This window comes from Solenopsis invicta, chromosome 3 (assembly GCF_016802725.1).
Source record: "Solenopsis invicta isolate M01_SB chromosome 3, UNIL_Sinv_3.0, whole genome shotgun sequence".
Lineage (NCBI taxonomy): Eukaryota > Metazoa > Arthropoda > Insecta > Hymenoptera > Formicidae > Solenopsis > Solenopsis invicta.
The window spans coordinates 25,953,358-25,968,678 of NC_052666.1; the positions used below are offsets into that span (position 1 = coordinate 25,953,358).

Here is a 15,321-nt window from a genome sequence, read left to right on the forward strand (position 1 = left end):
TGTGTTAACTTGTGTCTATTTGTGTCTTCTAAAAGGAAAGCAGCCTTTGTTAAGTAAATACAGTTCGAAATGATTAAAAATTATAAAAGTTATTATAAAAAGATCTAATATACCAATTGTATTATAAATATGTATGTATTCACATAATACCAGAAATTATTTTACAATTATTTTATAACGTCTTTTTTTATAATTAACTTATATTACGGATTAAATAATAACGGCAATAACACCCGGCCAGACTTACACGCTCTGTAATCTAATTTATTTTTTTTTAATAATTCTTAATTTTCTTTGATTTTCAAACTTTGATTTCTATTACTTGAAGGGGCCTCTCGACGAATCCGATTCACGCTTCAGGGCGTCGCGCGAGACGCGAGAAGCAGCGCCGCAGCGAGCAAAGTTGCGGCACAATTGCGCGGTAGGCGGTAGGTCGAGCCAGGTCGAGCGAGGAGTGCGAGGGCTGCGAGGAGTCGATCGAGAGCGAGCTTACGGACGGACGGACGGTTTGCGCGAGTGACAGGTGGTTTTCTGACGTTTCGCTCATCGTCATCGTCGTCGCTAGCGACAGAGCGCGGCTGCCTGCCATATTGCGCGTGAATACCAGTAAGGCAAGCGTTCGTCCGCGTCGTCGTGCGACCCGATGACAGAGTGAGTTCACGTTCGAAGAGCAATCAAGTCCGCGGACCGTCAGCCGCCGCGGCGTTCCTTGTACACACCCCCTTGGTCACGGCCCAGCGGTCACGGCGAGCAGCCTTTCCACTGTACACAGCGCCGATTCACGAACGTGTGAGTAATCCCCCAACGCGTTGTTGACATCGAAGATTCCGATCCGTCAGTTATCGCTAATCCAACGTGTCCGACAACGCGGCGACACGTACGCGACGTCCGCGAGACGAGACGTTGCGGGACATCTCGCGCTGTCCTTGCCGATCGCCGATCGTGCTAATTAGTTGTAACGTAATTATGGGAGTGGGCGGCGCAGCGTGTATTGTTGATGTATCGTTGGCTCGATCCGCGTCCACGGAGCTCAGGCAAACTCGGCCGTGGCGAACACATGCCCTGCGTCTCGTCGTATATCAAATTCAATCCATCTCGGGAGTCGCGCAATATCGAGTTTGCGAAGCAACGAGAAATTTTTATCCCAGGCTGTTCATGAATTATTGATAACTTTATAAACGGTGTTTTATATGCGTCATGAAAAGTCGCTATTAAACGTTATATCTCTTTCTCAGAACCTAAGAAATACCACATATTGTATACATTTGTAATATAAAAAGTAGATTAGATCAATTTCTCAAGTAACATCAAATGGATGTTGCTTAGCAAAACTGTATAATTTACTTTAAAAAAAATTGAGGAGTTTAATATTTCTTTATCAAAGTTGATAATAATTCAAAGTTTTTTTATTAATTTTAACATAATAAAAATAACAAAATTATTGACTACTATAAAAGAATCTCACCTATTGTTGATATACTCCTGTCAGCCATGTCTTATCATGATATTAAAGGAGACAAAAGATCATGTGATATTCTGTGAAATGTGAGATTAGTATAATCACTGATATCTCGAGAATAAGCTTAATAATAAGCTTAATAATAAGCTTAATAATAAGCTAATAAATTATGAAAGCATCTCTTATAAAGAACTTTCACTCTAGATTATAAATTTTATTCTGTTCTCTTGTGGAATCGTTTGAAATAGACAGTTCCATTAAAATATAAAAATCGTCATTAAAAAATACTCTTGATTGCAGGTGCAAAATGTCGACCGGTCCATATAATTATTCCTATATCTTCAAATACATCATCATAGGGGATATGGGAGTAGGCAAGTCATGCCTACTTCATCAGTTTACAGAAAAAAAATGTAAGTATAATGAAAGAAATCATTTTATATATATATATATATGTACAGGATGTTTTAGAAATAAATGATCAAACTTTAAGAGCTTTCCTTACAACATTCTGTTGTAAGGAAAAAAAGAGCATATGAATGTGAGTCTGAAAAGGCTTCCTTTAACTTCCTTTTGTTTACAAAATACTTTTGTAATAATAATTATATTGATCAATGAGTAACAAAGAATTAATTGCACAATCTGCACATATACTCTTGATTTAAACTCTTTGGATTTTTATTTATGGGAACATCTAAGCACCATATTTATGGGAACATTAAGTCTATTGTTTATAATACTTCTAGTGTTACTATTCCAAAATCATTTCGTATAACAATACAAAATATTCTAGGAATTTTTTAATGTCTTTAACAATCCATAAGGCAAAGCATGCATTAATGTGGAAGAAAATTATTTCCAGCAATTATTTTAATGAAGTATTCCTACTAGAGTCTATTGTAAATTTAAAAAATGTTTATAATATAAAAAGGAAGCGTTTCTGGACTTTATACAACTTTTTTTCTTTGCAGTGAGTAAAATATACTATTAAAGTTTGGTTACCTATTTTTTTTAAAGATACCCGCTATATTTGTTAATACTTGTGTATAAAATCTTGAATAAGAATTGTGCTAAATAAATTTTGTGATTTATCATTGTTTTTTTACATTACATTCTTAAAGGATGTGCTGTAATCATATGCGTACATAATTATATATCTGTTGCATATTATGCTATGTATGCTGTGCATGATGTGAACAGCGTTTGTAGTTGCAACAGTACACTGACTTTTGTTTCAGTATATCTATGATAAAAAATTATTCTTTGATTTAAAGAAAAATTAAATGAAAAATTATGTGTGCAAATTATAATATAAATAATGTTACATTTTTTGTTTTTGAAAGAAATTAGATATTTAATTTATTTTTTACATAAGAAATTTCAGTAAAATTGATAAATTGGTGTGCAGTTACTATAATTTTTATAAATATTTATATAATTCTCTTAAATATAATTAAATAAATTTTTAAATGAATTTAATTCAATTCAAATAACAATTAATATTTGTATATTCTATAAGTAAATTACATATAAAATTATTTTCTTCAAATGTGACAAAAATATAACTATAAATTATTTCATAGTATATTCCACCTTGTATTTATATAAAAAAGTTTAAAAATTGAAATTTTTTATATAAATGTTCTTTTAAATTTAGTTATGGCAGATTGTCCACATACCATTGGTGTTGAATTTGGCACTAGGATTATAGAAGTAGCAGGACAGAAGATAAAACTGCAGATATGGGACACTGCTGGACAAGAACGATTTAGAGCAGTTACTAGGTAATAATTGCAATATTTCAGGCGACAATCATACTTAACAAATTATAAGTGTATGTAGAAAAGAGAAAATATTTTCTTCTTAGATCATACTATCGTGGTGCAGCTGGAGCATTAATGGTGTATGATATTACACGCCGTTCAACTTATAATCATCTCAGTAGCTGGCTGACAGACACAAGAAATTTAACAAATCCGAGCACTGTACGCATATTGTTATACTACCATTATAAGAATCCTGATTAATTAAATTTGTAATTTAACAATTACATTAATAATTTAATAATTATAATAAGAGAAGGATCATTTTTCTAAAATATTTTATACTCAAGTAATATAAAAATAAATAAATTACTTGTGCAGGTTATATTCTTAATTGGTAACAAAAGTGATCTCGAAGGTCAACGTGACGTTACCTATGAAGAAGCGAAGCAGTTTGCTGACGAACATGGCTTAATGTTTGTCGAAGCTAGCGCAAAGACGTGAGTATTTCTATTATCTTAAACGATTTAAATATTCAAATTAAAGATGATATATTAAAATTTAAATGTTTCAAGTTTTACATGATTATAAATGAAATTGTATATTCTAATTTCTCAAACAGAGGACACAATGTGGAGGAAGCCTTCTTGGAAACTGCAAAGAAAATATTCCAAAGTATACAAGACGGGCGGTAAGTTTAATGATAATTCGTAACTACATAGGATAAAAAATATCTAGTACGTTGGATAAAATTCTACCAAATTGAGAATTATAAAATATACATTGATAAAATAATAAATTGATGATATAAATATATGAACTAATACATATCTCGAACAATGTTAATTCGTAAATTAATTATACTCGTTTGATAGATTGGACCTAAATGCAGCAGAATCTGGTGTACAGCATAATCCCAGTCAACCGGGTCGCACCAGTCTCCAAGGAGTATCTAATGAACAGCAGGGAGGCAAGGACTCCTGCTCTTGTTAGGTCTTATTATTTGTTTGTATATAGATATATTAATTGATCGGTACTATTAATGCATATATGATTTGTACTAAGTGTAGTTGACAGATTATCTCGTAGCCTGTATCCTCCCTTTGATAAGCAAAGTCCACTTAAAAAAAAAGAATGAAATATGTTGAAAATGTCCTTTTTTTAATTAGCGTCAATTTACGATGTTCAATATAATGTTATAAGTACACGATATAATATAGAGACGTGCATTGTAAAAATGATAATCCGGTAATGCTACTAATTTTTGACGCGCGGAAAGTCGATGATCGATAAAACGTCTTTTGTATGATTATTGCAATTTATACACTGTTTTCACATAGACGTTTTTTTTCTATATTTTATGCATTTTTTGTGAAACTAGGTAAAGAAAGATTCGTTTAGAATATACATATTCTATAAATTTGTTTAGAATATACATATAATAGCACATATGTAGAAGCTGATTAACCTTTATCATATGTTTGACAGAAAATTTTTGTTAGACCAACTTAACAGCGAACATGAGCGATAGAATTTAAATTTAACTAATTTATATCTGCATGTGGGAAGATCACATGTTTGTTATAACATGCAAATTCTTGCTTTAAAAGATTTATTCAATGAAAATTAAATTATGCGGTCAGATTTTTCTCACTCTCACTTTTTAAATCTGCTTTACTTGTTAAAATATGCACATTCATGTATTGTGAGCTTGGTGATTTCAATTATCTTTTGAATTATAGATAAAGAGAGAAAGTAGGGATCAAAAATTTACTTTTTTTTTTTAAATTTATCATTTAAAGATATATCTATTCTTGATGAAACAAATACATATACATATGCATACATGTGTAAATTTAACATTGTTTTTAGTGACAAATTAAAAATGGAATTATTCGTCTTTTGTTTATGATGTTAATTGAAAATCCATATTTTGATTTGTAGAAAATTTATATTAGCAAATATAGTCATATATGTAACTTGAATATCACATGAAATGATGTAGCTTAAAATATTGTCACACATTTTTTCTACGTTTTTTTTATCTGCCCAGGAGATCTTTAACTTGTTATATAATGCTTCTATGCTTCATATTAGAGAACAGTATTAGCAAGATCTTATTTTTCACATTATATATTATATTAAGGGCTTAAGAAACATAAACTAATTCAGTTGATAAATTGATGTGCTTTCACATGAACACAGAATTACATAAGCTCTATTTTGTTATGATTTGAGGCTCCATAAAGAAATGAGAAAAAGAGAAAATAAATTGAAAGGCAGCATGTAACAAACACAATGATTTACGTTCTCTTCAACGTTGTAGGTCTTGTAAACAATTTGTATTTGATAGTTTAAGAAAGTGCGAGGAATTGCCTCGAATAAACCTGACCAAAACTTTATTTGATCTATTTGAATCCTTGGGCGTAGTCATTACGCACCCCTTATTTGTGTTATCTTAAAATATATATTTTAAGAAACAAGATCAATTGCTACTCTATCTTTTTTGTGTATCATAAAGATGCAGATACTTTTGTATCTATTTATTTGATGGAACAAATATTCACTTTCTCACAAATCTTTGTTATATTTTTGTATCTTGTATACATTATAATTATGAGAAAATGCCACAAAAAAATAAATGCTTCTACATGATGCTATAACAAAGAGAACGACAATCTTTGTTTTTGTTAATGAAAACTTTCCTAAGAATTGTATTGATTCGTTAAAATGAATATATGATATATATATATATATTTTTTTTTACTATACAGTATCATTGTTTTTCACTAAAATCTTTAATGTAATTCTTGTGAAATTTATATTTCACTGGTTAATATATTCTACTTGTATATTATAATCACATGCAAAACTTGTATAATAAAGAATTTAACTTTTCGCATCATTTATAGAGTAGGATATTACAATTTCTTAAAAATCTTATTACAATCAAACCATCTTTTTTTCTCTCATAACAAAAGATATACATTTCAATATTAAACAAGTTTTGCCTAAGAAAATTAATAATTAATAATTATAATTTTTATAAGCAAAGCTTGATTTAAGAAAAATTGATCATTGTACTTTTTTTATTTTCAAAGATGACAATGGATTTAAGTCATTCGCAATAGCCGGAAAAAGGTTAAAGAATAACCTCAAAGTATAATATAATATTAGAAAATATACGTATTTTATTTTTCATTTTTTAACGTCTACTTTCTTGTCGTTCGCCAAAGCATCTCATCACATTTTTTATCATTATATAACGCTCTGCTAAATATCACGGCTATTATTACCGCAAATGCTGTGATGTGCAGAGTGGTGCCGAGGGCACGTAGCACATATTATATGGTATTATAACTGTATACAGGTTCCAAACAATATGATCACGTTGCATCGTTGCATGTCAACAAAATGTCAGTATTAGTAGCTATTGTCCACATCGTCGAAGAGCGACCGGTTCAACTTGATTGGTCTCTGCGAACTCGTGTCATCTCCGGCGAAGATAACATATCTTGAAGCGTTGAAACATGAATTTACGAACAATCGTCGTTTTTATCGTGACTTGTCACTTTGCGAGAGGGTGAGGTGTAATTATATCATCATTATTATCACAATGCGCTCGAAAATTACACTTGCGGGATTATGCATTCGGAAGAGCGAAAAGTTCCCATGATCGTTACTCTGAAGGAAAATCACAAATTACCGAGACTCTTTCATGAATTAACCTCCACGAGTTCCGACTGTAAATAAAAGACAAATTTCTATTTCTCATATTTAGTCTCAAACGGACTTTTAATGTACATGATGATTAAGTGACTTTGAAAAACATTTTTGTGTAATTGATTTCATAATATTATATATTGTGTATATATATATATATATATATATATATATATATATATATATATATATATATATATATATATATATCACTTCTTGTCCGATTAATTAAGACACTGGCTATAATTCAACTTCATTTACGATTCATATTAGATTTTAGAATGCAATTCTATTTATAATTTTATGCATCATGTATTTGAATTTATATATTACTTTATATTCTGATTTTTCAGATTCTTTTCCATATTATAAAATACATAAAATTCTAACGAGAGTCCTGTTCTGAATTTTGACATGTATTATAGATTATTTAAAATAGAAATCATTTTAGTTGAAATTATTATCCTGGTGTGAAAATTTTTCATATTTTTTTAAAATTTTATATAAATTTCAGAATTCTTCAGAATTTCTATATAATGTTACAACTTTTTAAAGTCTCAAATTTTTTATAGTTGAAATACTTTTTTTAGAAATGTTAAAGTCTATCTTTTTTAGCACTTTTATATATATAAATTTTGAAATTTCCTGAGATGTCTCATTCTACAATTTCTGATAAAATATTATAAAATCTAAAAAAGTTTGAAGCATTTTTCAAAAATTATTGGATGAGAAATCTCAGAATATTTTAAAATTCACATATTTGAAAAATTCTCAAAATTGTTTCAGTATTTTTGAAAATTGTCCTAATTTATATGAAAATTCTGAGAGAACAATTTTCACCAGGTGAGGAGTTTAAATAATAAAAATGAAGATTAATGAATTGTTATGTTTTCATCTTTGTTTTTTTCTCTACTCTCAGATGGGTCTCAGAAAATACTTGTATGATATTTATATGAATTGAGTTTATCCAATTGTTCGAAGCATAAGCCTACATATGTTCGCATCATTTGAATTTAATTAGGGATAAAATGATGCTGTTCGATTTCACGGATGCGCAGAGTGTGAACGATTGGCGGGAGATGTCCGATACTGTGAGAACAGTGGGAAAATCCAAAGCCGTTCTGACGTTGCAGACGAGCCAGTTGTTCCAGAGAGCAGTCTTCTTTACTCTATTGAATCCGCAACCAAACGGTGCCGGTTTCGCCGGCGTCAGGAAGCTGACGAATCTGGATCTCTCAAGATTCAGAAATATTGAGATCATTTGTCGAGGACAAGGGCAAAACAGCCACTACAAAGTATCCCTAAGACATCGAGGACAAAACTCTAATATGGATCTCAGCTATGAGCAATTCTTCATGGTAAAAGCTTCAAAGTCCTACCGTGGTTTTAACTTCGATTATTCATTTCTTATTCACTAACTTCAAAATTTCTGCATTGATGAAATATCGCATAGGAAAAGCACCTTTCTTTCAATAAACATTCTTTGACAATTTTTGCTTTAGGTATCGACGTCAGATGACGAATTTTCCACAGTGACTTTACCCTTGCATGATTTCAAACCTTATTATCGTGGACGTGAGATTCCAGATGGTGAACCTCTAGACATTGCAAATATTACTATGTTCGAATTTCAAATTTACGGAGGTGTTTACCTGCCCATTAAACAACGTGGTGTATCGGCATTAGAGATAGAAACCGTAAAAGTGTCCTAATAATCATTCTGGTCTTCTAGTCATAATATAAAGAAGCATCTTCCGAAGAACTTTTATTTATGTACACATCAAATATTTACATCAATGAATGACAAACATGTATATCGGATATTTTATATTAAAAATAAATAATTGCTTTTTACATCTTCGCAATTGTTAACAAAATTTAAAGTTTTAAAAGTGTAAATTTTTATAAACACCTTTCGAATTTTTCTCGTTGTTTGTGCGAAAAAGCAAAAAATGGAATGGAAACACCATTATTAAAATAGTAAGTAGTGCTATTAATATTATTTACATGTATTGTTATTGCTTTGTATTAAACATGTATATATTAAATCTTTAATATCATTTTTCACATCAAAATTCATACATCAAGTAAAATTTCTCAAATCAATTAAAAAAAAAGAGCATAAAATATGTTTAAAATCTTAGATGTTTCTCAAGATTTTAATTGATAAATCTTACCTTTTTTTTAATTAATAAAGCTTTATTTGTTTTTACGTTTTTTTAAATAGTATTGAATAAGCTTCTTTGAAACTGTTATATGTATTAAAACTATGATCCATTCTGTAAGAAAAAAGAAAAATTACATTTATTATTCAAAAATAAGAGAAGAGAAAGACGTGACAAGAATATTACTTACTCTTTGAAAGCCTCTTCTATTGCCGAGACGTTAGAGGTATGACATACGATAACAGTCTTACATAATTCCGGATCGAATAATGGCGTGATATATTGATTCGCTACACGAGTCATGTCGTCTTTGGTAACGGTGGAAACACTTCGTATCAGTGGAAGACAATAGTCAAGCGGCACACCGCGACAACATCTTAACGATTCATTCGCTCTATTGCTTACGGCGTTTTTCATTTTGACGAGCTGATAGATCGCAAGCGATTTAGCTGATTCGTAAAAAATGTCGGTCCATCCGGATAAACGATTTTCCTACAACAGGAAATTCACGCTGCAAAAAATTCTCTATCTTATACAATTTCTACTTTCTTATGTAATTATAGCGCGTTATATATTTATATAATTTATATATTCCATATATGAATAATCTATTATTGTTCGTACCATATTCTTTTTGGCCGCGGCATACGCTTTTATCAAATCCGTAGCATCGTTAATAACCATATACAACAATCCTTCGTGCAACGACACGAAAAATTCGAAATCACGCGCACGTTCAGAATGTCGAATTAATAACGATAAGGGTCCCTACAATCATAAATTTTTGAAATAACGATGACAGATTTGCGTTTTTCATCAAGTATCACAACTCTTACATCCATCTGATCAAAATACATCAAACAAACGAGCAAAGCTGGCAGATCAGGGCTTCGATAGTCGTTTATGCACGGATGAGTCCGTAGGAAAAATACATTCGTTTTACTTTCCAATCCCACGATGCAATTGCTGATAGCAATATGGTTTGTGGAAGGCATCAGTGTCCAATCATCGGTAACGTTGAGCCTAAAAATAGATTTCTATTGATGTATTACGCATTTTCAATGATGGTTATTTCAGAATCGAGTTATGCATCAATTAAGTTTAAAAATATGACCAAATTTACGCGCAAGTTTAAACAAATTATTACTAAAAAATATTGAGAAAAATTATTCTTTCTAAAAAATATTTTCAACAATAAACAAATAAATACTTTAAGTTTTATAATATTTTCAATTTCATATATAAATTATATATATATATATATATAATGGAAAGAAAGTTTTCTTATTAAATACTGACTTGGTCTTCTCCGGAGCTGCTACATCAGAAAAAAATATTTTCCATGGGGTGTAGACATTTGAAACTGCCTTAATCAATTTGGTAACATTAGCAGTCATATATAAAACTATATTTGTAGATAACGTCAAGGCTTTTCTGCTTGATTCAATATTTGCCATAATTTCCTTTTGACCTACATCATCGTTTAGATGTTCCAGAATATCAACGAGAAATTTTTCTTGTTGTACTAAGCTGAATATGTAAGGATTGCTATCTACAAATATTAAAAAAATATTGCATATTTTTCTTATATATTTTATTTTATTTATCTTTTATTTAATATATATTGTTTTATTCTTCCAGTATGGAATTATTGATTTGAAAAATCTTGTATATATTTAAAAATGAGAATTTACCTTCATTGTACAGTAATATTTTCATTAAATCGTCCACAACTCTTTCTCCCTCTTTCTTTAATTGAGCGATATCATTTACTTTCTTTGTTGCTATTGTTTTTAATCTGTCGACTATTAACACAGTGTTATATAAAAGCTCTTTAATCCACTTTATGCCTTTTTCATATTTTTCATATTCAACCTATATGAACAACCATTTATATCATGTGAACAACAAAGTAACAATTATAATTGATTTGAAATAAATGTAATTACTGCTTTATAAAAAAATAAAAAAAATATAATAATTATTGTATACATAATTATACTTACTTGAAGCATCAAATAAACTTCTGAGGACCTATATGAAAATCCTGTAGGTTTGCAAAGACTAGTGTGAGTAGCAACCACTGCAGTATCTGCTTTCAATTCGTCTATTACTTCCTCGTAAGGAATCAGTTGATCGGCTCTTTTCACTGGAGATTCCATAATAAGCTCTAACAATAGTGGAATATATTTTTTATATCCCTTAGTAATGGAAGTAGTGTCCATGACAACAAATATCTGGATTTAAATAAAGACTACAATTATCGTACTTGATAATCGATACAATTATTAAATATAAATGTACAATCAAATATTTTTAAATCGATGACTTTTATGCTTCCAATAGAATTGTGCAATAAGAGAAAATAAAAATACTTACATGAACAAAGTTTGTATCAGCATGATCTAAATAGGTAAATAATGGCAGTTGAGTGACATCTAATTCAGAATGCTGCTCCAAGGTTTCTGTACTGTAACTTTTAATGTGATGGAAGTCAATGGAATCTGTGCCAGGTTCAGATATACTTTCTAGTACTTCGTCGGGTATATGTGACTTAAGAAAAAACATTATCAATAGCAAAAGAATTGCCAGTGGTAAACTTTGAATATATAAAATACTTTAGTTATACAAATACTTTTGATCTTTTAATAAGAACATGTTCACATACATTTTCGCTCATGGCGTGAGAAATAAGTATATCGTTTCTTGCTAAACCGAGCATGCCAAACTCGAGTATCCTTTCAAACTTTCTTTTTCTCTCCTCTTCTGAAAATATCTTTAGCATCTCACGGCTGGGTGTACCCCTAACAACAACCATTGGGGTATCGACAAAATATTTCTTGAAAAGATTTGTCCAATAAATCTTTGATTCATTTTCCAATTTTTTGGCATAACGTATAAGATTCAATCTGTAATCCAGCTATTAACAAAAACAAGCAATTGTAATCAGTATTTCTGATAAAATGCGGTTTATAAATAAAATATGCGTATCACATACATCTTTATTTGTCTTTCCATATAACATATGTTTAAACAGCCCAATTGCGATTGTATTGTGTAGATTATTTTCCAAGTCGCTTAAAATTTTAATAATATATCTACGAATTACAGTCTTCATTTCTTTTAATTGTATACCAATGTCAGACGTGTGTTTAAGTACTTTTATCACAGATTCTTTGATTAAAGGAACTTTACTACCCGGTACATTCGGAAACATCAAACTTAAAGCTGAAGTCGAAAATTCGTGTAAGTAATACTCATAAGAAATGTGCTCCTTGATAAATTCTCTTTGCAATGCACCGACGGACGTGTCGGCGAGATATTGCGAGATTAAGCAAAAGCCAAGATAATCAGACAATTTATTAACTATGGACGGTCCTTGCCAAGCTATACGAACATATGCCCCAGTACATAAGTAGCAAGGATACTGGAATTCCACATCTATGCTTTTTGTAAGCGGTTTAACTGGAGTCTGCCAGGGTCTTTTAAATTCTCCTCTCTCTCCCTACAATTTTGATGATCTTAAATATCAAGACTATGGTGAATACAAGGAATGAGTAATCACACATTTCTCAATTAATATGTAATAATAATCTGCAATGATTTTGCTTATTCCTGACATGTCTATTTTTCTGATTTCTAAAATTAATAATTTTAATAATTATAATATTAAAATTAAAATTAAATATTTTTTTTAATATCAACTTACCCTTGATATTATTTTTTCTTCTAAAGACTTTAATATTTGAAAAATTTCAATATGGTTTACTTGACCTACTATTAACACAGTTAAGTTTTCTGGTCTGTAATATTCCTTATGATACTTCCTAATATCCTCGAGAACGAGATATTCCGATATATAATGCGATGTACCTACGCATATAAAATAAATAATATAAGTAAGAAACACAATAGTATTATGTTTTGATGTTTACACATCCATTTTTTTTGTACCTTGAACAATCGAGCTATATCCACAATTTTCAGGATACATCGCTTTCATTAATTCAGTATAAGTTACATGTTCACCGTCTAATTCTTTAGTCCTGGTATCAAAATAAAATGTACCTCCATTGTCTCCATACTTAGTAAGATGATGTATGTTTATAATATATGCTGCTTCCTATTATCAAAGTGTTAAATATTTCTTCATATCTCATATAATTCTTAGATAGTTTATAATCATCTGTGCATTAATCTATATATTAATAACTTATAATCAGGATGCAATGGGTCCTACAGAATATAAAATTATTTCTTGTTTATACAGGATGTGCCATGGTTCATATATCTCTTTTATCTATTAAATTATAAATAAAAAGTAGTTTTAAATTAGAAAATAGATTTGTAATATTTTGAAACATATTATATTAAATAATAAAAATACTTTGCTTTTTATAGAACAAAATTATACATCATTATACAATATAAAATTGAAAATTTTACCGTAAGAGATGGATAAAGAATATGATCGAGATACACGGGCAGTAAGGACAAAAATCCTTTGCTTACAGTTGTTTTCATGCTATAACAAGTGTAATCTTGAAACGTATGAGTCTCAGGATCAAGCGAAAAGCATTTATGAGACCAGCGATTCAAAAGATTTACATAGGGATACTCCTCGCTGCCCATAAATACAAGCTGTGCCACTGCTTCAGGAAGACCATCGTCATTAAGCACTTCGGTTGCTGAGAAAAAAAGTGATATAAAAAAATTAAGCATAAAAGCATTAATACAGATTTTGATGTTTTTTAAAAATTTTCTTATTAAGATAGATAAGAATTAATCCTTTCAGAGTTCTCATCTAATTATGTTTAAGAAGAGAAACATATCTAGTTGAATTATTGTGAAAAATTTTTAGACTCAATGAATACAAAAATAGGATCAGAACATTAAAAGCACAGAATACAAGATATATTTTCAAATGTTGCAATGTCCTCAAATCTGCTAGCAAAATAGTACTAATATTTTACTTACTAGACACATAGCATAAATATTATTTTTATTATTGAGCCATATTTAAATGTTCACGCATATTGCTGTAATTCATGTTGAACCATTTTTAATTCAAGAATGTTTGCAAATATTGCTCAGTAAATGTTATGTCTGTTATAAAATATTATATAATTATTTCAATTGGATTGGTTCCAAAAGAAATTATATAAAAATTGATTTAAAAAATTAATATAAAATTCATTATTGTAAAATATTAAATAATTATTTATTATTTTATAACTTTACTTTTTAATCAAATCTTTAGTCAAACAATTTCTTTTAAAACCAATCCCAGTTTGACTTCAGTTAACGAATGCTTGCTGATATATGATTTTTCAAATATGCTGGAATATTTGCTAGATCCCATCAAATGTCAAAAATATCTTAGTAATCAAAATTATAATTATAGTATGTACACAGACAGCTTATTAGCAAGTTCAAGCAGAAATTGGCATCAACTACATCCACTGTAGTCCACATTCATGCGTTTTGCTGGCAGGATTGGCTGACATAACATGATAACAGATTGATAGCAGAAATTGAGCAGAATCTTTTGAACATCAATCTGTGTCAAATTGTGTGGCAAATCATGTCAAAGTCTGTTTGATTTCTGACATCAATTTGCTGTTATATATAAATTCTATTAATGCAACATGAGTTTACAGTAGACACAATCAATGTTAATTTTGTTGACATATTTCATTACACTTCTGCTAACGTTCCGCCAAAGATTGGAAATCATCCAAGGCCGTGAAGTAGAGGAATTATTAAATAAATACATATATGTCATCCTTTGTTAACGCGCGTGTCTAAAAATTACCGAAGGCAAAGTGGCAGTTGACAAACGCGTCTTCTACGTCTGCGATACAAACTGTCAGGCCAGTCCTCGTGGATTTGTACATGGAGAACGGAACTGTATCGTTGATTTTCAGCGAGTGCTGAAGTCTAAATCCCTCTAGGTCCTCTTCCGATGGATTGTCGACGGTCCCCGCAACGCGGGGACCCGGGTACACGAGCCTTGCAAGGTTCATTCACAACTTCCAGCCTCGTGCCGTGCGTACTGTTGATCGATAACTGTCAATGCCGTACCGCTGGTTGACGTTAAGTACTATCGATGCAGTATTCGTATGCATGTGTATACGAACACATGTGTACTATTAGTGCGTTCCGAAGTGTCCTAACAGAAAATATAATACGCGTCACGTATACTATAGAT

The 15,321-nt window shown here is 30.4% G+C and overlaps 3 protein-coding genes across 8 annotated transcripts; 2 read left to right on the plus strand and 1 right to left on the minus strand.

Annotated features, from left to right (window-relative positions):
- Positions 1-396: 396 nt before the first annotated feature.
- Positions 397-5,624, plus strand: LOC105197236 (ras-related protein Rab-14). The gene is made up of 7 exons (XM_026133162.2): positions 397-789; positions 1,760-1,872; positions 3,117-3,243; positions 3,327-3,444; positions 3,604-3,722; positions 3,845-3,913; positions 4,098-5,624. Exons 2-7 carry the CDS (start codon positions 1,767-1,769, stop codon positions 4,213-4,215), a joined length of 657 nt encoding a protein of 218 aa, XP_025988947.1. The 5' UTR covers positions 397-789; positions 1,760-1,766; the 3' UTR covers positions 4,216-5,624.
- A 604-nt stretch (positions 5,625-6,228) lies between these two features.
- Positions 6,229-8,805, plus strand: LOC105197239. 2 transcript variants are annotated; one of them, XM_011163536.3, is made up of 3 exons: positions 6,229-6,967; positions 7,967-8,303; positions 8,448-8,805. In XM_011163536.3, exons 2-3 carry the CDS (start codon positions 7,974-7,976, stop codon positions 8,655-8,657), a joined length of 540 nt encoding a protein of 179 aa, XP_011161838.1. In that variant the 5' UTR covers positions 6,229-6,967; positions 7,967-7,973; the 3' UTR covers positions 8,658-8,805. The 2 variants fall into 2 exon arrangements, with proteins under 2 accessions (XP_011161838.1, XP_011161837.1); XM_011163535.3 differs by having other exon boundaries at positions 6,255-6,805.
- A 318-nt stretch (positions 8,806-9,123) lies between these two features.
- LOC105197238 (uncharacterized protein C05D11.1) lies at positions 9,124-15,249 on the minus strand. 5 transcript variants are annotated; one of them, XM_011163533.3, is made up of 14 exons: positions 14,926-15,249; positions 13,623-13,798; positions 13,065-13,233; positions 12,820-12,983; positions 12,109-12,615; positions 11,779-12,030; positions 11,490-11,663; positions 11,117-11,347; positions 10,805-10,985; positions 10,410-10,662; positions 9,947-10,133; positions 9,735-9,878; positions 9,301-9,602; positions 9,124-9,224 (listed from the first exon to the last, which is right to left on the minus strand). In XM_011163533.3, exons 1-14 carry the CDS (start codon positions 15,134-15,136, stop codon positions 9,155-9,157), a joined length of 3,021 nt encoding a protein of 1,006 aa, XP_011161835.1. In that variant the 5' UTR covers positions 15,137-15,249; the 3' UTR covers positions 9,124-9,154. The 5 variants fall into 5 exon arrangements, with proteins under 5 accessions (XP_011161835.1, XP_011161834.1, XP_039303218.1 ...); XM_011163532.3 differs by having other exon boundaries at positions 13,557-13,798; XM_039447284.1 differs by lacking the exon at positions 12,109-12,615 and having other exon boundaries at positions 13,557-13,798; positions 14,926-15,248.
- Positions 15,250-15,321: the final 72 nt, after the last annotated feature.

Coding starts and splice junctions, on each gene's coding strand:
- LOC105197239 (XM_011163535.3), top strand. CDS start 6,753: ATGAATTTACGAACAATCGTCGTTTTTATCGTGACTTGTCACTTTGCG. Junction 6,806..7,966: donor ACTTGTCACTTTGCGAGAGG/GTGAGGTGTAAT, acceptor GAATTTAATTAG/GGATAAAATGATGCTGTTCG. Junction 8,304..8,447: donor GCTATGAGCAATTCTTCATG/GTAAAAGCTTCA, acceptor TTTTTGCTTTAG/GTATCGACGTCAGATGACGA.
- LOC105197238 (XM_011163532.3), bottom strand. CDS start 15,136: ATGAACCTTGCAAGGCTCGTGTACCCGGGTCCCCGCGTTGCGGGGACC. Junction 12,616..12,819: donor AAGAAAAAATAATATCAAGG/GTAAGTTGATAT, acceptor TCAAAATTGTAG/GGAGAGAGAGGAGAATTTAA. Junction 10,134..10,409: donor GCAGCTCCGGAGAAGACCAA/GTCAGTATTTAA, acceptor ATCTATTTTTAG/GCTCAACGTTACCGATGATT.
- LOC105197236 (XM_026133162.2), top strand. CDS start 1,767: ATGTCGACCGGTCCATATAATTATTCCTATATCTTCAAATACATCATC. Junction 3,244..3,326: donor CGATTTAGAGCAGTTACTAG/GTAATAATTGCA, acceptor TTTTCTTCTTAG/ATCATACTATCGTGGTGCAG. Junction 3,723..3,844: donor GTCGAAGCTAGCGCAAAGAC/GTGAGTATTTCT, acceptor TTTCTCAAACAG/AGGACACAATGTGGAGGAAG.